The sequence below is a fragment of the Camelus bactrianus genome, chromosome 25, assembly GCF_048773025.1.
Source record: "Camelus bactrianus isolate YW-2024 breed Bactrian camel chromosome 25, ASM4877302v1, whole genome shotgun sequence".
In the NCBI taxonomy this organism is placed as follows: Eukaryota; Metazoa; Chordata; class Mammalia; order Artiodactyla; family Camelidae; genus Camelus; species Camelus bactrianus.
This window is the reverse complement of record NC_133563.1, coordinates 23,058,521-23,080,358: the sequence shown is the minus strand read 5'-3', so window position 1 is coordinate 23,080,358 and position 21,838 is coordinate 23,058,521. Positions and strand designations below refer to the sequence as shown.

Below are 21,838 nucleotides of genomic sequence, written 5' to 3'. Positions count from 1 at the left end.
TCGGGTAAATTGCAATCTTGCCTTTAGCCTCAATCATCAGTGTCTTCTCCCTCCCATCCTCCCCTCCCTCTTTCTTTGTCTTTGGCAAGGCTGGTCCAGGCTTAGGCTGAACTCTGTCAGTGACCTTAATTACTGAGAATGTAGGGTTCATTCCCGTCTGGATCTGGCATCTCGCTTCCTTTGCAGCAGATCCCAGGTTCTCTTTTCAGGGCTACCAGAGAGGCTGCCTCAGCCACAAGGATGGCATCACCAAAACTACCCTCGAGCAGCTGGGAGGATTAAAAATATAATATTTGGAAAACTGCTTTGCGTGTTGCGAAATGTTATACAAATATATTTTTAAAACAAAAGACAAAGAAAGAGGGCTTGATGAAGTGTTGAAATTGTTAAGGTGCTCTGACTAAATCTTTGAAAGAGGAAATTACACGCCTGGACATAGCAGCAGTAGCCTGATTATCCAGGGTCAGCTGCTGCAGCTGTGAGCAATTTACCCACGTGACTATCTGGCATCTATCTCCCTCCGTTTAAGGATAAGATAGCTGGATAGCAGCTCAGGCAGTGGAGGGAGGTATTTATGTGAGTAGAGAAATGTGTTCATCACATTTGAAAAGGTCACACAAAAATCTCAAGGTACATGGTCACCGTTTGTGAAAAGGGAATCTTGTATATTTTATGAGTTAACAATTATTATAGTTGCAATATCTGACAGGCTGTGTGAGCTGATACAATAAAAGTTTTTTTTTCCCCTCCAGTCTAGCGGAGCTTATAATTAGCATCCACTCTTCTTCAGTGATTAAGAGTCAGATTGCCTGGATGTGAATCTTGAATCTACCATTTACTAGCTTTCGTCTTCAAGTTACTTAACCTCATTTTAAAAATGAGAATAATTATGATGCCTACCTCATAGAGTTATGGAGAGGAATAAACGAGTAAATGAGAACAGTGTCTGACATTTAATAAGGACTCTACATTTTAATTCTTATTTAGAATTGATCAGATCAAGTACAATAGCTGGCATTTGAGGGCCATAAGAGGTAGACTCTGCTAAAAGCTTTTGCCCACTGTTATCATTTAATCCTCACAGCAGCTCTGTGCAAGAAAGAGTTATCTTTGCAGTCCTGATGCAGAGAGGCTTGCTCACGTGGCTGGCTCATGGCTAGCATCTGGGAACTTAGCTTTTGGAAGGTTACTCACTGATAAGGCAACTTTGCTTACCTGGGGCCCTGAATTCTGCCCTACCAGCCTGCCTAGATTGTTTGCACAAACACTGTGATTGATGGAGAGCACGTGCTAGCCTTCTGAGTGTCTGGTGGTTGCAGCTGCCCGGGCAGGCAGAGTGTACCTCTATGCGCAGTCCCCAAGACAAATCTCACACTCTGAGTCTCAGGCTTCCTCTCTTCTCCCTCCCAGGGCCACACGGAACTGGTTCCTTCCTCCAGCAAGGACATGCAGTAAACACGTGCGGAATACCTGCCCAGGGAAGCCCACAAGACTCAAGAGTGCAACCTCATAGAGGTATACTCTGAGATGCTGCTAAGGTCACTCGCTAGGTGAAGGAGCTGGGATGTAAATCCTGTCTGTCTCCCTCCAAAGACCATGTTCATTCCACAAGGCCAGCCAGGCAGCCACACCCGATCACACACATCCTAGACAAAGGGAAACTGCTTTCTAAGGCACAACGCCTAGTAGCTACTGAGCTATGCAACCTTGGGAAAGTATCTCAAAGGCTTTGAATCCTAGATTTCTTCCCTGTAAAACTATAATAATAATAATAACAATAACAAAGTCATAGAATTGCTGTGAGGATTTAATAGGATTACAGGTAAAATACACCATATATGTGAAGCATGTATATATTAAATACACAATATATTAAAATCTATAAAGTATTTAGCCCAGTGCTTGATACATGGTAAACCTCAATAAATGAAAAAGCTAGATAACCATATACATACATGGTCAACGTATATACCTTTGCACAAATATGTACATATATACATGCATGCATATTTATATAAATACATATGCATTTGCATGTAAGTTAATCACTCATCTGACAAGTTCTGTCTTGATTACAGAGCACCATTCACCACTCATAAATGAAGCTAGTTAGGATTTTGTAAGTGGGTCTGAGTTTTATACCCACTGGTTCCAAGCTAGGAAATCACTTCTATCCAGAAACCTTCTGCTCAAAGGCTAAAGGCTGTCTTTCTTTAATGTGTAACCTGTGAAATTAATTATTAGCTGGACAATTCAGAGCTTTGCTTAAGACACTAGCTGGTATCTATCATTAACTCGAACGTACACATACGTGTTGGCCATACTTTCATAAATCAAAGTTAGAATCTGTGATTGAGCAATGACCTTCTGTGCTGCGAAACTGGAACTCTCTTGGAAACTCTGACTTCAGTATATAGAGAATATTCAATCCTCCGAAAACCATGGAAAGCAGACTTCTGTGGTTAAGCCTTGCTATCCATGATACCTTATTTTATTCCTTCCTTCGCAACTTGAGGGCATTTACGTTTACAGCTTTATGAAATTACACTGTAATTAAAGTGTAATTACTCTCTCTTTGGAAATCATTTGGAAACAATTCGTGGCATCCTCTTTCTTCTCTCTGAAGTCGAGATGTACAGTGTCAGTCAGTAAATTGTAGTATAAAAAGCTGGTTTTCTTCTAGACCTTGGTATCACCAAGTGTTCTGTCTGGAGCAAAGACGGCAGAACTAACTCTAACCCAAACACACCATTTTTCACTGTGGAAAGCCCCAGTCCCTCTAGCCAATTCTGAGTTCATTTTTTAGCAACAATATCCATTTGGACATTACTACCTGAGTGGCCTCAGACAAATTACTTAACCTATTAGTGCGTTAGTTTCCTTATCTGTAAAAGGAGATAATAAAAAAAACCTGCCCTATAGTTAACGATACTATTACCGTACACTTAGAAATTTAAGAGGATTGATCTCGTGGTAGGTGCTCTGACCAAAATAAAATAAATTTAACAACAACAACAACTAGAATATCTGCCTCAAAGAGTTTAAAAGATTTCAATAAGCTAGTGGGTGCAAAATCACTAAAACAGTGCCTGGCACATGGTGCAAAATAAACAAACAAACAAGTAAAACATATCATGCATCTTCTACGGCTATCTAACGGCTTCCATGTTCATTTTATAATCCCTACAAGACATAGGCTGTTTAAGGTCGGGAACCACACACAGGCATTTAACTCTTCTATCCACCTGCCAGACCCCAGTCAGTAGCCCGGCAGCAGACCCGCCAGGCCATCCATAAACAGTTGTGAGTGTGACTGTGGCAGAGTTACACAGGAGAAAATACCCCGGCAGATACTGCGAGGCTTGAGTGCCTCTCGGACCAATGCTACTAGATCAGTGGCTTTCAAAATATTTGACCCCAAAGCACAGTAACAAATTTTCTGTTGCAAATCAAGGCACACATGACTATGACCATATGATTATATAGTGAATATCTAAGATAAACATTTTGCAAAACAATCCTTAACCTCACTACATACAATAAGCTCTGAAATTTTCTATTCTAGTTAAATACAATCTCAAACTTCAAAATATATTCAAATTACTTGGGGTTATGCTAAAATGTAGATCAGACTCAGCAGGACTTGAGTTGGCTCAGAGATTCCACATTTCTACTATGCTCCTAGGTGACACTCTGGGTCCACGGACCACACTTTGAGTAGTAAGAGTCTACTCTAGTCTAGTTTAAAAAAAATGTATTTTTAATGCTGAGAATGGCTCACTAAACTTTTTTCACTAAAGGGTGTTTGTAAAATACTGCTCCAAATAATTTAGAAACTTTCAAATCTGTAATTCCATTGTTGTCTTCCTAACCCTGGGATAGAAATTCTAGGCCTGTGTAGAAGTGGGGGTGGGGAATTTACAGTAAGAATTGGTCAAGTACTACCTTCATACTGATTCATAGGCTGAAATGCTTATCTGGTTCCCAGCCCTTTCCTCACTGTTCTAAGCCTGCACCTTGCAGCTATATTAATAAATTGATTGAGTACTTGTTAAGAGCAGAGCATCAAACTGCTTTACATCTATCTCGTTTATTCCTACAGTCACCCTATGTAGGTATGCCCATTTTACAGACGAGAGAAGGTAAGTGGCTAATAACTGGTAGAGCTGGGATTCCAGAGCCTATGTTCTGGTGACAGCCAGCCTCACAAGAACTGAGATGGCTCCAGTGATCCTTGCCTCCTGGCATGCACACCCTTTAAGAGTATGCTCTTACACTGAATAGGACTGACCTGGTAACAAATAGGGTATTGAAGAAGTGACAATGTGTGACTTCTAAGGCTCAGTTAGAAGACATTGTGGCTCTGTCTTGCATTCTCCTGGGTCTCGCCCTCTGAAAGAAGTCAGGTGGCCATGTCATGAGAATCGTCAAGCAGCCTTATGGAGAAGTCACATTAGCAATGGACAGAAGCTTCCTGCCAACAGCCAGCACCTACTTGGCAGGCATGCAAGTGAGCCATCATGGAAGCAAACCCTCCAGCCTGTCAAGCCTTCACGTGACTATAGCCCCAGCCAATATCTTGATTGCAACCTCGTAAGAGACCCCCAGCCAAACCACCTGCTATGCCTCTCCCAAATTCCTGACCCACAGAAACGGTATGCGATAATAAACGTTTATTAATGTTTTATACCATTAAGTTTTAGGGTAATTTCTTATGCAGCAATAGATAACTCATATAGAGTTCTTAAACATGTTATATTGCATTATTATGATTCAGCCCCCAAAAAAGTAAAACTTGGATGAAGGCTTTTTGGATATGTCTTCACTATGGCAGCCTGAACCAGAATTCAGCAAATTTTCATTCCCCTAATGCACCCAACCTTGCAAGAGTCATCTACTTTCCAGCCAGATTCGATCAGATGACCTGCTGTAGCCAGTTGAATATAAGAGCTATTACGTGAAATACACTCACACAGAAGTTTCTGGAGACACTTCAAGAACTGGCCTGCCTTCTCAAGCTTTGGTACAAACAATACATTCCAGAGAATGGATGTTCCTTTTGTCTGAGTCCCAGAACGATAAGGCATGAAACACATACCTGACCCTGACCCTGACCCCAGCTTGGAGACGAGCCAATCTGAGCCCCAACTGAGCCACGAATGAGAAATAAAAGCTCGCGGTGGTAAACCCAAGGTTTCAGGTGTGGCGGAGGCTGACCCACGCACTCACCATGCTGTATGATGCCGTGTTCCATGAGCCGGTGGCAAAGCTGTTCTGCCTCTTTCCTCGTGGTGGCCTCACCCTCCTGAACCAGCCAATCCAGGAATTCAGACGCCATGAAGGTGCGCTCATACTTCACCCCCTCCTCTTCCCTGGGCTGCAGGAGTGTGTTTTCAGGGCTCATCAGCCTGGGAGGAAAGAAGGAAAAAACAAAAACAAAAACCTATACTTACCGGTGAGGAGCGGGAGGAGGGGAGGGGAAAGTTAAGGGTAGGGGGTCACAAGATGCAAAACACCATGTAATAAAATAAATAAGCTACGAGGCTATATTGTACAGCACAGGGAATACAGCCAACATTTTATAAAAACTTTAAATGGAGTATAATTTGTAAAAATTCTGAACTCTATGTTGTACACCTGAAACTAATATAATATTGTAAATCAATCATACTTCAATTTAAAAAAAAAAAGAAGGAAAAAGAATAAGAAATCTACACAAAAGGAGAATCACTCATGTGAACTCCTACACCACAGGCTTCTGTGAAGTATCACAGCAAAGCTGTCAGACAGACAGACGTGGCTGTCCTGTGCTGCCCCAGATGGAAGTGTGAAGAGGAGTTGCTTCAGAAATGAACGAGGTGCATGTTCTCCTGGTGATTGGAAAAAAAACTGAAAATGCAATCCAAAACTCTAGCATTAGCAAACTGTATTCAGTGTAGCCATCTTGAAAGGGAGTTACTGACTGAAGCCCACTCTACCTTTCTAAACAAAGTCCAGTATTTCTTTCCTAAAGCCATTATTCCACTTCCCAAGTCACCATGCTAGTAAGACTGCCTGCTATGGACTGAATGCGTGTATCTTCCCAACATTTGTGTCCTGAAACGCTGAAACCCAGTGTGACAGTATTAGGAGATGGGCCTTCGGGAGATGATTATTTCAGGAGAGTGGAGCCCTGTTGTGGAGGAAGAAATTTTCCTCTACCCTTCTAGGTTCTTCTGTCTGGTCAAAGCATTACATTGACGTGAGACAGATTAACAGGAGAAAATCACTAAAAGTTTAATAGCATGTGTACATGGGAGGGACTCAGGAAAACTGAGTAACTCACCAAACTGCCAGAAACCCTCACCTTAATACCATCTTCAGCTGAAGACAAGAGGATGTTGGGGGCAGTGGTCCAGGACTTCAAAGGGGAGGAAGGCAATTTATATGAAGATGTAAAAGCAAATGTTTGGTAAATAAACGTTTGCTGTGTCATGCAGAGACAATGGGGCACGGAGAGGAATTTTAACAAACAAACCTTGCTGGGTTCCTCCCTGTCCACCACAACCTAGCTCATACTACAGTTATCTATGGTGATAGCTCCCTTCCTGGAACAGGTCCTCTTATCTAAATTTTTTTAGGCATTTAGGAGAAAGGTCAAAGTTTCTTCCCAAGTCTTTTGGGCGTTGACTGTTTTCAGCTCGAAATTATCCATGTACCAAAGAGACATTCTGAGGTAGCAAATTCTGTTCTGCTACACACCCATGATGAGATGACTGCCCTTATAAGAAGGGACAGAAGAGAGCTTGCTTCCTCTTTCTCTCTCTGTGAGGACACATTGTGAAGACATCTGTAAACCAAGGAAAGAGCTCTCACCAGACACCAGGTCTGCTGGCGCCTTGATCTTGGACTTCCCAGCCACCAGACAGTGAGAAAGCCATCTGGTCTACAGTATTTTTGTTAAAGCAGCCCAAACTGACTAAGACAGCCACATAAAAGTCACTCCACAATCCCCCCAACCCCACAGGGCCTGTCTCACACCTACCTTCCCAAGCCTTCTTCAACTCCTCCAGCTTCTGTCCTCACCACTCCTCCGAACTAGCTCCCCCTAGGGCCACAAGCACTCTCCCTTGCAGCCATATGTGATGGACATCTTGCAGGTCCCCATTTTGGTTGACATTAATAGCATGAGATGTTAGAAGGAAGTCATACTGTCCTCATTTTCCTCTTGTCCCTCAGTGCCTGCCTCTTTCTCAGTGACCAGTGGGTTGACTAAAGTCATCTCTGTGGACTTTAAGAGCTGGAATCCCTCAAGATTCAGTTCCCCAAATATCTCTTTTCTCATTCCATTGTCTCTCAGGTAAGTTATTTTATCCCAATCCTGGCTTCAATTACCATCCATGCTTCAAGGATTCCCAATGTGTGTCCCTATTTTCTCAACCCCAGACCTTTGTATCCACATAGACATCTCAAAGACAACTCAAAATCAACAAGCACAAAACGGAACTCAGGTTCTTCCCCCCACACCCAGCCCTGTGCCAGCAAGTACTTCCACCATCCAGCCGGAAAACAAGGCTTCATCCATGATGTCTCTGTCTTTCTTGACCCAGTCTGCATATGAACTGAATTTTACCTCCCAGATAGGTCTCATATATGTCTAGGTCTTCCCATCTCTGGTGCTGCCACTGCCTTAGACCAAAAATTCCAACACCTTTAACCTAGACCATTATGGTGGATTCTTAATTGGACTACACTATGCACCCACTCTTGTTCCCAACCCAACCTCAAGTACCCAAGTCCAGACATAGTCCAGACATGGTTATGTCATGCCCCTCTTGAAGATGTACTTTAATGGCTTCTCATTGCTTTTAGGCTAAAGACCAGAACCCTTTACATGGCCTATAATGTATGCATGACCCTGCCCCTGTTCCCTTAGGACCATTCTCACCTCTGATCCCTGTGTACTCCAGAGATGCTGGCCTTCTTTCAGTTCCTCAAACATATTATGCCGCATCTACCACAGGGCCTTTGAATATGTCATTCCCAAAGCTGGAATGCTTTCCCCAACTTCTCTCCACTATTCCTTTACTCCTCAAGCCTACTAAAGTCCTTAGTCTTTGTATTTCAGTTATTGTTAGGTCTCCATTAAGCCATCTCATTGCTCCTTATACAGTGTGCGTAATTATCAGATTAAAGACTACCTTCCCTACTCAATTATAAGTTCCAACAAGATAGACAAAGTCCATGTTTATCCATGAAACCTTGTTTGATGAAAAACAGAACCTCATAAAATGCCACAATCATTGTGTCACCTTCCTTTAAAACTGTTCCTGATGAGTTCCTGTCTTCTATATGAATGTTTCTCTCTTCTAGAAACCTTCGTGTCTTCTCAGACAACAGCATGCAACACAAATTGTACCATTTTATTCTAGAGCAGGAAGAAACCTTAGAGATCATTGTAGTCCAATCCCCTCTTCATCCACAGGAGAAAAATGTAATTCTCATCTGAATGAGAAAAACTGAATGACAGCATTTGGTGTTGTGAGGAAGAAACTTGCTCGAGGTCATGCAAACAAGCACTTTATACATGTTTATAAATCACATCATTTGGGGGTAATTGAACCGGCATACCTGAATGTCCATTCATATGTTCATTTTCAACGCTTTGAGACTTAGAGCCCAATCCTGCTGTGGAGAGAACACTGCACTAGGAATTTGAAGATTTAAGTTTATTCAGAATGAGTCACTTGGTAGCCTTGAAATGTAAAGCAAGTCATTTTCCTGTTTTTAAGCCTCCTTTTTGTCAAGAGTATGACAGCTTCACCCATCTGTTGTGAGCATCATATGTGAGCGTGAGAAAAACAAGACAAGAGACAACGCATATGCAAAGTGTTATACTTAACACTGTGCCTACCTCAGGGCATGAAGAGTTTGTTGTAATAGCTAGGAACTGATGGAAATGGGGACTCCTCTGAGTCATCGCCACTCTTCCCAGAATCCTTAGAGTTTTACTATTTGGAAACCACGGAAGGGGCACAGCACTGGGAAACAGGAGACGTGGGACTCAAATACAGCTCCGCCACAAACTAACCACATAATTTTTCACTGCTTCAGTGTCCCCAAACTCATATTCAACGAGGAAGATAATACCTGTTCTACTTCCTTCACTGGATTGCTATCACTAAAAATCTTTGTAAAAAAAAAAATAAGTTCTAAGTATACAAGTGTTTGCTTTTATATTTAAAAGCATTTACACTAAACTGATGAGAACAGATAGTAGACCTTAGCCAAAAGGCCAAGGAATGACTAAGAGTATTTATAAAGAGCTACTAGTATATAACTGAGCTCATTAAAAACCTTATTCAGCTTGTAACAGAACTCAATTACACCTCTTCCCAAGTCAATCTTCTCCTGCACTTCAATCCATCCTTAGAAACAGCTACTATGCTGCTTCCAGGGGGTTAGTGACAGCTGAGCTGGTATGAGCAATAAGAATGATATTTAGTATAATAATGACCAGGCCCTTCTTAGAAGATGGAAAGGACAACTGTCACATACACACCAACATGAGTGACAGAATCGGGAAGACACTCCACAGGGTGTTAAGTGCAGTGATAGCCACAACAGCGCCTCTCGTGCTTCTTTCCAGCGTGGCTTCACTGCTTCTCCCATCAAGGCGTTGAGTCTGTCTCCCCTTCCCTTGAACCTGGGTTGCCTTTGTGAATGGCACTGATCAACGAAATGCAGCAAGAAAAGACATTATCTGACTTCCAAGGCAAGGCTTTAGGAGGCTTTGCAACGTCCACGTTTGCCCCTTTGGCATGCCGTACTGAGGCTGCCGTGGAAGGAAGCAAGTCTAGCCTATTGGAAGTGAAGAGACCACAAGACCGAGGCAACAGCCAGCACCAACTCTCAGACATGAGAATGAGGCCATCTTGGATGTTCCAGCTCAGCGGACCTACCAGCAGCCGTAAGAATGAGCCCAGGTGAAACCAGTATAGGAACAACCTTGCAACCCACAGAATCAGGAGAAACAACACATCGTTGTTTTAAACTACTAAGTGTGAAAGCGATCTACTTTGTAGGAATAGTAGAACTAGGATATATTTCTATCTGTCGGCAGTGGCAAAAAAGATGTGAAATCCCACAAAGAGAGACATGTGGCATTGGTTTGGAAAGTACTGACAGAATAGTGAATGGACGCTGGAAGGTCCTGGAAACACACTGCAGAAAATAAAGCCACGCAGAGTTAGACCTGGGAGCCTACATCAGTGATGGGAATCTAGGAAACGAAATGTCAAGATAAGGAATATCATGTTTTCTTTATTTCTTTTGACCCTAAAATAAGGTATTTTAGAGTAAAAACAGAAGAAAACCACCCTCCTCAGTTTTCCAGTTTTAGATGTTATTTCTTTAAGAAATCTTCCATCCCACAAATCTGGACCATGTACCACTTCTCAGGGCTCCCAGAGTCCCTGCAAGGCCTTCTCTGAGCCCTGGGGGAATCACCTGCTCATTTAATTATACTTTCTGAGACCAGGGTCCCTGTCGATGTGGTTGACAGCTGTTTCCTAGCACAACAGGTCCTTGAAAAGTATTTGCTGAATAAATAAGTGAAACCCATTTCTCTGTACTCCCCTGCTACGTACACATCATTATCCCAGAATATATTAAGGATGACCCCCTGAGGGTGACCTTGCGTGGAATGAGGTAAACCGAGAGTCTCCTGCCCTCCTTATGCTCTCCTTTAAGATCCAGACACGGATGCCCGGCCTTTATGTCTGTGCCGAACCACTCTGTCCCGTCCAGCTCAGCAATTTTCCTTTCAGGGTGTGGGGAGGACAAGTGGATAGGGGTTTATTTGTGTCACTTCTTGTAACCAGAAACATGATCTGCCAGCCCTCTAAAGCTCCTGCTAAGTAGCGGGTGGCCTCTGGACAACTGGATGGTTAGCGGCTGCCCCCAATGTGGGCTTTAGAAAAAAGGCCAGTTGGCAGGCCTGCCTGCATTGGCTCAGCTGGCCACTTAAAACACGCCCCGCAACCCTGAGCTCTTCCTTATTTCATTTCCCCATAAAAATCGAGTACTATTCTTATCCAGGTTCTCTCTCTATGACAAAGCCCTTCCTGGGATCCGATTTCAGCGTGAATATGCTGTCACAGTCTTAAAACAATAACTTGACGTACTATTTGGTCTAATGATCTTTTGCTATGTGACAAGTGACCCAAAAACTTGGTGGCTTAAATCAACCACCATTTAGTCACACATTTAGTATTCAGTGGGTTGCCTGTGGCTCAGCTGGGCAGTTCCTCCATCACCCTTCCTTGTGCTCACTCGTACAGTTGCAGGCAGATACTGCTGGGGCTGTGTGTCTGGCCCGGAGGTGCTCCTGAGTCAACTTAGTCTCTCCTGCCCATGAGACAGCCTGGACATCGAGATGCAGAACTCAAGAGGAAGGAAGTAGAAGTTGCCAGGACTTTTTTTTTTAAAACAGTTTTATTAATATATATTAAGATAATAGTAATAATAACATATTATTAAGGTATAATCCACTTACCAGACAACTAACCCACTTAACATGTAAAATTCAGTGCTTTTCAGTGTTTACATAGAGTTGTGCAACCATCACTACAATCCATGCTAAAACACTTCATCACCCCAAAGGGAACCCTGGACCATTAACATTCATCCCTCACTTCCCCACTGTCCTTACCCTGGGCAAACACTAATCTGTCTCCTTTATCTGTGAATTTGCCTCTTACAGACGGTTCATATAAACAGAATCATACAGTATGCGGCCCTGTGTGACTGGTTTCTTTCACTTAGTATAATGCTTTCAACATTCATCATGTTTCAGCATGTATTAGTGTTTCATTCCTGTTTATTGTCAAATAATATTCCATTGTATGAATAAACCACATAGCACTTATCCATTCATCAGCTGATGGACATGTGGGTTGTTTCTATTTTGGGTTATCATGAATAATGTTACTCTGAAAATGCATATGTAAGTTTTTATGTGGACATGTTTCCTTTTCTCTGGGTTACACCAAGGAGTAAAGCTGCTGCATCATATGGTAACTATTTAACCTTTTGAGAAACTACCAGACTGTTTTCCAAAGTGGCTGTGCCGTTTTACATCCCCACCAGGAAAGTAGGAGGGTTCCAAGTTCTCCACATCCTCGCCATCCTCATCTGCTCTTTCTTCTTAGAATCCTCCCAGTGGATGTGAGAAGGTATCTCAAAGTGGCTTTAGTTAACCTGATGATTAATGATACTGAGCATGTTTTTACATGTTTACTGTCCGTTTATATATCTTCTTTAGAGAAATGTCTATTCTGATCCTTTGTCCACTTTAAAATTAGGTTACTTGTCTTTTCATTACTGAATGTGAAGTGTTCTTTACATATTCTCTGGTGTAAGTCCTTTATCAGACATATGATTTGCAGATATTTTCTCCCATACTATGTTTTTTCACTTTCTTGAAGGCATTATTTGTAGCCTACAAGTTTTAATTTTGATGTAATCCAATTTATCCATTTTTCTCTTTTGTTGTTTGTGGTTTTGGTATCACATATTAGAAACACTGCCTGACTCAAGCTTGTGAAAATTTACTCCTATGGTTTCTTCTAAGAGTTTCACAGTTTTAGCTCTATGATCCACTTTGAGTTAATTTTTCTAGAAGGCATGGAGTAAGGGTCCAACTCCATTTGTTTGCATGCAGCTATCCAGTTGTCCCAGCACCATTTGTTGAAAAGACTCTTTATTTTCCATCGAATTATCATTTTGACTCTTGTCAAAAATCAGTCAACCATGCCAGGCTTTCTTAATGCCTAGGCTCAGAAGTCACAGGATGTCAATTGCTCTGAATTATATTTGTTTAAAAGCATGAGATGACAGACAAATGTACCCTCATATCCTGACTCTGCACACCTGTCAGCTACATGACTCTGCTACCCCAGGTGTAAACTGGGGATAATGCCAGTGCCTACCTGGGGGGCCATTAGGCAGCTTAAGCATGATAATGCATGAAATGCTTCAGTCATGTGCCGAATACACCTTAAACACTGAAGATGTTTTAGCCATGGGGGAGGGAATAGCTCAGTGGCAGAGCATGTGCTTAGTATGCTCGAGGTCCTGGGTTCAATCCCCAGTACCTCTATTCAAATAAATAAATAAATAAATAAATAAGCCTAATTACCTACCCCCAAAATGAAAATGTTTTCACCATAATGATGATGATGATAAAAGTTTTCTAGATGGAGCCATTATTCAGTAAGATTAAACTACTTTTTTTGTGGCAAAATGAATTAAGATTCTGTGTGTATTTCTATAGACAAAAATAACAATTCCATTTTAATTAGTAATCAGAAACAGGTAAGGTGCTCTGAAAGGCTTATTTTTATAGAACAAATTCATCCTTAGTCAAAATGGTCCTGTGTGGGCCTAAAATCACAACATAAAGCTACACACTTCATAAGGTGTCAGGCATTAGCAATACTCTCCCCCTATGCATATGGAGAAAACTCTAATTTGAAAGGATACATGCACCCCAATGTTCACAGCAGCACTATTTACAATAACCAAGACACAGAAGCAACCTAAACATTCACCAACCGATGAATGGATAAGGAAAATGTGGCATGAATATATATATACACACACACACACACACACACACAATGGAATATGACTCAGCCATAAAAATAGTGAAATAATGCCATTTGCAGCAACATAGATGGACTCAGAGATTATCATACTAAATGAAGTAAGTTAGAGAAAGACAAATACCATATGATATCACTTATATGGGGAATCTAAAAAAATGATACAAATGAACTTTACAAAACAGAAAGAGACTCATAGACATAGAAAACAAACTTATAGTTATCAAAGGGGAAGGGAGTACAGGGATGAAATTTGGAATTGGGGGTTAACAGATACACACTACTGTATACAAAACAGATATACAACAAGGATTTACTGTATAGCACATGGAACTAAATTCAGTATCTTGTAATAACCTAATGGAAAAGAATCTTAAAAAGAATACATATTTTATATATATATATATATATAAAACTGAATCACTTCGCTGTACACCTGAAACATTGTAAGTCAACTCTATTTCAATAAAAGATAAAAATTATAAAACAAACAAACAGAAAAACAATCCTCGCCTCCTGAAAGTACTCACCAGATTTTAATTGTGCATGTGACTGAGTTCAACCTTCCTGGATATATATCTGAGTCATATTTCCCAGACTCACTTTAACCCAGGGGGAAGGCAGCATCACAATAGAAGGAACTGCTACATTTAGGGGCCAGCACAGGAATAGAAATAAGCTGATAGCAATCTCCTTGTGCATTGGAAAAAGAAAAATTCAAGAGCTGAGGAGGCCCTATATAACGTGGGAACATACGTGAATGGTCCACAAGGACACAAGCTAGGGAGAGAATCAAAATGATTAATGGGCTATTAGGCCAAAAAGATGCTTTAGAATTTAGAGAGCTTAAAAAAAAAAAAGTCATGTGTTAATATAACAATAAATTATTTTGAAAAGCAAAACATAAAACTATATACATGATACCCATCACAAATTAAAAATTCATTCATCCAAATAGTAAAAGAGTAACTTACCCCTGGGGCAGTTTATGAATGATGTTTCTTTTCTTCGTAACAGAATTCTCTATTACTCAAATTATTCCCCAGAGAGAATGTACTACGTTTGTAACTGGGGGAAAATGTTATCAATAAAGAAGTTACATTAGGTTAGGCTTATATTTAACCAGGTGACTTGTTTCTGATAAAATGCTTATATTAATATACGAATGAAGTTGTTCCCAATGTAGAAGCCATATATTTGGATGTATGCTTCCAATATACAGTTTGAATGTATAACATTGATTTGTGTGATTAGCAAGAAAGTATGAATTATGGAGACATGCTTCTGTGAGCATTGATATTTTGAGTACTATCCTACTATCTACAGAATAGATGTGATACAGAAAAATTGACACAATTTTCATAATAATTAGGTTTGGCATTAGTAAACAAAAAATCTGGTAAATATTTGTCAGTAAAAATATTATATACAAAAAATGGTGAGGAACAGGAAAGCAAAACAGCATTTTACACACTTTGCCAACAAATATCTTTCACCTCCTTTGACCTGTCTTCATACTATACAACAAACAGAACATACCCTTTCTCATCTTTTTTCCTTATTCATGCTGTTCCCTCACATCTTCCCATTTTCCTTTCCCTGGAGAAATCTGAACTATATTTCAAAAAAAAAAAAAAGGAGTTCATTGTACAGTGATACAGATTGTTCACTGCACAAGGGAACCTGGCTTCAGCGACAAATGAGGTCTAAAATCCAGTGCTGACTCCTCGTGAGCAGTCCCTGTCAAAGAGAAGGACTGCACGAGCCTGAAGGAAAGGGCAAAAGGCTTGTCCGTTTTTCATTTGCACAAAGATGTTAAGTAAGATGAAGCTCTGCTTAAAGGGCCAAATAAAGTACCAACCTCTCTGAAAATATCCCAACTAAAAAGCAATTCATACAGTTTTCTCTCTTTTTTGAACTTGAAGTCAGTACCACAGTTTTGTCTATATTCTCTCAATTTTTAACGCATTATTTGTACCCCTTCAGCAAAACTAGTAGCTTCTGAAGGACAAACCATGTCTTCAAAGCTTTTATTTCTTAGAAAACCCAGCTCTGGGAGGCAGTATACATTAGGTGCTTAACAAATATTTGTTAATCAACTGACTAAAAACCAAGACTACCACAAGCAACGGTAACAGAAAGTCTTATTTGTCTTTGAAGGACAAAAATCCCTTCCTCTTTGCTTGCTATTTTCAATTTGCTGGGAAAAAAAAAAAAAGCAAGGATTTTTTTTTTTTTTTTTTTTTTTAGTGCTGGTTTTATGCTCTGAGGAGACTGATCTTCTGGAACCTAAGTTGTAATTTTCACATTCCCCATGGTTTTCAGTGTTGTTGAATTTAACATTTCAGCTGTTAGTTATTGAACTTGAATCAGTTTTAGATAGAAGCCAGGTATGGATTCCAAGGCCATGGCTGTTCTAAAAGGCAACATTCAGTTATGGTTTCATAACCATAAAATTACACAAGGAGAGAAACCAAGCACTTTTATACTGAATTCAAAACAATTCAAACCTCTGTGAGCCTTTTCAAACAACTGTCAAGGGAAGCTGGGTTCTCAAACATATTATAAAGGCTTCTTTTAAGGGAATGGTTATCATTTATTTTGGATGCTTCCATAATTATTAAAAGATAGAAGGATTTGCTGCCAAAAACAAAGGAAAAAAAGGGGGAGGGAGGTAAAGAAAAAAGATTAGGAGGGGTGTAAGATAAGGCAATTAAGGATAATTAAAGATAATACCAACTATGGAAAAGAAATATATTTTAAAGAGGTAAGAAAAGATGATTAAAAAAAAAACTGGACACAATGACAAGTAGGGACTACTTTTCTGCAGGTTAATAGGTTAGGTGACAGAAGGACCGCTTTGTCCTGCATAATTGTGTAACTTACATAAAAGAGGATGGGAAACAATCTCGCCTCTCTTTTTTTCAGCCAAGGTTTTACAATGTACAATCCTAAGATTCCCTCTCTTAAAACAGACTTACAGTCACCGCTTTGATACATCTATGGTCAACTGATTTTGACAAGGGTGCCAAGGCCAACTAACAGGGAAAGAATAATCTTTTCAACAAATGGCACTGGGACAACTGGTGAGCCACCATGAAAAAGAATGCAGTTGGACCCTTACCTCAAATCCTAAACAAAAAATAACTCAAAACATATTGAAGACCTAAATGTAAAAGGTAAAACCATAAAACTTTGACTAGAAAACATAAGGATGAATATTCATGACCTTGGATTTGGCAAAGGATTCTTAGATATGACACCAAAAGCACAAGCCACAAAAGGAAAAATAGATAAGCTGAACTACATCAAAATATAAAAGTTTTATGCTTCAGAGACACCAGCAAGAAAGTGAAGACAACTCAGACAATGGGAGAAAATACAAACATGTGTCTGATAATGGATTTGCCTCTGGAATATACAAAGAACACTTAAATAAGACAAATAACCCCATTTAAAGTGGACAAATGATCTCCATAGCTTATAAAAATGGCCAATAAGCACACAGAAAGATGTTTAGCATCATTAGTCATCAGGGAACTGCAAATCAAAACCACAGTGAGATACCCCCTCACACCCACTAGTTGGCTAGAATCAAAAAGCCAGATAATGACAAGTGTGAGCAAGAAGGCGGAGAAACTGGAAGCTTGTTGGTGGGAATGAAAAATGGTGCAGCCAATTCAGAAAAATAGTCTCTCAGTTCCTCAAACCATTGAACACAAAGTTACAACACGATCCAGCCATTCTACTCCTAGGTATTATGTCCAGAAGAAATGAAAACCTATGTCCACAGAAAAACTTGTACACAAACGTTCTTGGCAGCATTGTACATCATTGTCCAAAAGTATGAACAACTGAAATATCTCTTAACTGATGAAACTGAAAATGTCATATATCCATACAATGGAGTCATACTTGGCTATAATAAGGAAGTACTGAAACATGCTACATGGATAGACCTCAAAAACATTACACTAAATGGAGGAGGCCAGTCCCACAAGACCATAAAATCACATCACTCCATTCATACGAAATGTTCAGAACAGAGAAATCTGTAGAGACAGAAAGTAAGTTAGTGATTGCTTTTGGCTGAATGGAGAAATTAGGGGAGTGACAGCTAAGAGGATACCCTGCCCTGTGCTGGTCACCAGAATACAAAGAATAAGTCAAGGCTGTGACTCTGGAAGACCAGGAGGAAGCAAGGCAACCCAGCTTCCTGAAAGCTTGAAACCACTCTTGGACACTTTGGTTCCTGCCCACCTGCTTGGAACCGGCAGGGAGTCATCAGTGGCAAAAGGGCAACTGGTAACCTCAGCCAAGGAGAAATGGGATAAAGAAACACTCAGTAAGCTGGAGCCACTGGTGTTCATGGAGATGCTAAGCCTCTCAGCCATCTCTCAGCATGGACTAGAGGGAAGGGCATGGTCTGCAACAGTGAAATGTGATGGCAAGGAGACACTTCACTGTCTTTCTGAACCTATCTATCTGTCTTAGCGCAGGCAGGATATATAATGAGTACAAAACAGTATCCCAGTGCCACGCAAAAGGAATCTGGGACTGATCTGGTTGATTTGCTTCTCCTCTGCTCTTGCCTATGAGCACAAACAGTTCCAGAGAGATGGTGGCTGTGGGTGGGAGTCCCGGGCCTGAATCTCTGAATTGTGATTTCGAAGCTGTGGTTGGGCTCCCTGATCTTTAGTTTCTTCTTGTGTGCGATGAAGATAATAGTGCTTACCTCAACGGGGCTGTGAGAGTTAGAACTAATCTGTGTAAAATACCTAGCATATCACCTGGCACAGAGCAGCAATGAACAAATGATACACACAGGTACACACACACACACACACCCCTGAGAGTTGACCCTTATCAACTCTTATCAGTGTTTGTTGGATTGGACAGCAGCCCTAACCAATTCCAAGCACCTGGGGAGAGGAGGTGGCATTCAGGTGGCAGGTGAAACACAGAAGAGCCGAAGTTTAACTGCTTAAAAGGAAATTTTATATTCTAGAGAAAAACACTGATGCAAAAGTTCATTTTACTTAGCATAGTAAACCATGGTAGAGGACAGAGGCCATTTTAAAAAAACGTAATTTGGGTGGTTGTTTCCTAAGTGTGTTCAGTTTGTGAAAATTTATTGAGCTGTATGTACACTTAAGATAGGTGTACCGTCTACATATAACGTCAATACATTTAACTTTACAGTTAAAGTTTAACTATATATTTAACATTAATGAAGTTTAAAATGTTATCTGGATTTTCTTTCTTTCTGGTCTGAAGGACTCTTTTTTAGGGGCTTTGAAATGAATAAATGCTTTCTGTCAATTTTGTGCTTTTTCCGTTTGGTAGACAATGCCACTGCTTACACTCCCCAGCTCTGTGTGAGGAGACTGTAATCACTTAGGGATGCTTTCATTTAGCAAACAAAACAAGAAAAACAACATAGTAACTACACTTCCTGGAATCATCTCTGCATTTAAAGACAAAGCTGCCTACCCAAGGAGCCTCCACACGAAGTTTCTAATACTGGAAGAACACCCTCCCATCTGAGAGACTCCCAGCCAAGCCCTCTGCTGCTATCACTCCTAGAAGGTCCACTTTCAGTTTGCTCCAATAAGAAGTGCCTCTTCTCTCAGAAGGGCCTTCCTCCTCTTCTACTCTCTGTGTGTTCTTTTCTCCCCTCTGTTACAGAATGTTTGGCACAGTCTCACCCGGCCTCAGCCCCCTTAATCCATTCACTCTAGAATCTCAACACTTACAAACAAGTAAGAGCCACATCCTTTAGAAAAGACTGAGTTCTTAATCTCTTCCAGATGGAATAAACTGACAATTGATATGAACTAGTCACTGGATTCAATGCACATTAAAGATGGTATTCTACTTCTACAGGTTCACTCAAAGAACTTAAAAGTTTTGATTTTTAATACCATTTGTGTGAAAGTGAAGAGCCTATACTTTTGGCCAGGATCACTCTTTAGCAACTGGAGGTTTGAAGCATGTTACTAAGCCCATCTCAAATTCACTTTTCTTCCCTGTAAATTGACGGTGAAAATCTCTCTCTCTTAGAAGCGTAGGAAGAATCAAATAAACTAATGTGTGGAAAATACTTAGGATAATGCCTGATGAATAAAAGTCCTCAATAAATGGTGGCTGTGATTATTATTCTTATCCTTTGAATGCTTATGATCAGAACCTATAATGAGGAAATACAAACAGAGGGATCTGAGAATAGCAAATATCCTCTCCTGGTCTTAGTCAAATTTGAACATTCCAAGGTCAGGAAAGAAAGGGGCTGCTCACTGACTTTTTTTCCTAATTAAGAATGACCATGCATTCATTTATCTATTCATCTCTTCAACAAATTCTTCAGTGCATGCTACATGCTGGACACTGAGGCTCCAAAGATGTGTGCAACCTCAAGGGCCACGACCTCAGAGAGCATCGAGTCAAGCCAGAGAGACTGAAACTTCGAGCACAACCACCTTGGAGAAATGACTGCTATGGTTGCTGGACTAGAACCCAGGGCAATCCCGCAGCAGAAGGGAGCATAAGCAAATCATTATAGTCCAACCATACTGCATCCTCATACAACCATGAGAGTCCCCTGCGTCAGTTCCAACCATCACATCTCCCATGGTACACACCCAGAAAAAAACAGAAAGAGCAAATGAATTTCCCACTGGTGGTAGAGTGTGGGCAGCTGGGCATGCCTGTCCCCTCCAGGAGCTAGGACACGGCTCATTTCAGCTCCCACGTGGGTCCCAGCAAGAAACTACAAAAACGTACAAAGGGGCTAAGAAGAGACAGTCTATAATAAAAGAACTACTAAAGCTATGAGCAGGGTTAAGGGAAAATGAAAAAGATGGTGAAGGTCCCAGATTAGCAGACTGTAGTGATCATTAACTGCTCTAGTCCTGAGGATGACGAGGAAAGGGCAGTTCCCAGAGCCTAAAGGGGACAGATGTAAGGACAGGGTGAGAGCTGTGGCCTTTAATAGCAGAGAGACAGCAGAGAAATCAACATTCTGGCTCTCCTCCCTTCCCTCCCACCTACTTCCTGCTAGTGCCTCTCACTGACCCAGCCAATGGCAACGGAGCCTGGTGATGGACGTCAGCATCCTGGGGCACACGGAGGTTGGGAAAGGGCAGAGGATGAACCTGGAGGACAGACAGAAACATCCTGCATACAGGCTGGGCATCTCACCATGCAGAACAGATTTCTTGCATACAGAGGCATGTGTTTTCTTTTGCAGCCTGAGCCACACAAGGGTACTTCAGACTGCATGCATTTTCCTCACCTATTAGAAACACCACAGGTCCTGTATAAGCTGAGACCCCGCTGAACTTTATCTCATTTAGTCCCCACAACAAGTGTCCAAGTTACGCGGGTTCTTCCAGTTTTACTGATGAAGAACAGACGCAGAAAGGTTGAATGTCTCAGTAAGTGGCAGGGGAAGAACTCTGACGCATGCTTCTCCAACTCCGGGAATCTTAAGTGGTTTTTTTTTTTTTTTTTTTTTTTTTTCCGTTCTATCAAGTTGAAAAGTAACTACAGGGATTGACTGGCAAAATCAATGTTACAGAGACTGGATTCGTAGCCCTGCCATTATACAAGATTAGGAAAACTTGGCAGAAGTAACCGGCAATGAACCTTCATGGATGAGTTAACTCTGCTGTTGAAGCAACGACGTGCGTCTACTCTTAAATCACGTCATTTCTGAATCATCAGCCAGAGCTAGAAATCTGGAGATGCCAATCTAGGGCTGATGACTTCTGACCAGCACAGCTGGCCCGCTCCCTGTTCTGCATGTTAACAAACCTCTAATATTGCCATACATTATAACGGGTGGGGAGGCATGGCACTGCCAAGAAACAGTGAAGAAGAACGTGACTTCCAATACCAGACCCAAGCACTTGGTAGAAACCAGGAGATTTTCTGTCCCATTTAAAAATCTATCAATCTGCATATCATTTACCATTATTTTGTGATGTCCATTATTGCTACAGCCTTGGATTGAAGCAGCAGAAACTTTGTGAATTAGAAGCTGCAGACTGAAAAACTGTTAAGTGTGGGCTCAGGGGCCCTGGAGCTGGAAACTGGGGGTTTGAAATGCTCCCCATGCTTTCTGGCTAATGTGAAGGTAAGCAAGTCAGTTTATGGATCTAGCCCTCAATTTCCTTATTTGTCAAAGGGAG

General features: G+C 41.0%; 1 protein-coding gene across 3 annotated transcripts in view; it reads right to left on the bottom strand.

Annotated features, from left to right (window-relative positions):
- The window catches only part of DEPTOR (DEP domain containing MTOR interacting protein), a 130,482-nt gene that overhangs the window by 63,238 nt on the left and 45,406 nt on the right, over nucleotides 1-21,838 (bottom strand). For all 3 annotated transcript variants that reach the window (XM_074352982.1, XM_074352980.1, XM_074352981.1), the window contains one exon: nucleotides 5,230-5,408. In XM_074352982.1, the coding sequence (XP_074209083.1) occupies nucleotides 5,230-5,408 (179 nt within the window). The remainder of the gene's footprint in view (nucleotides 1-5,229; nucleotides 5,409-21,838) is intronic.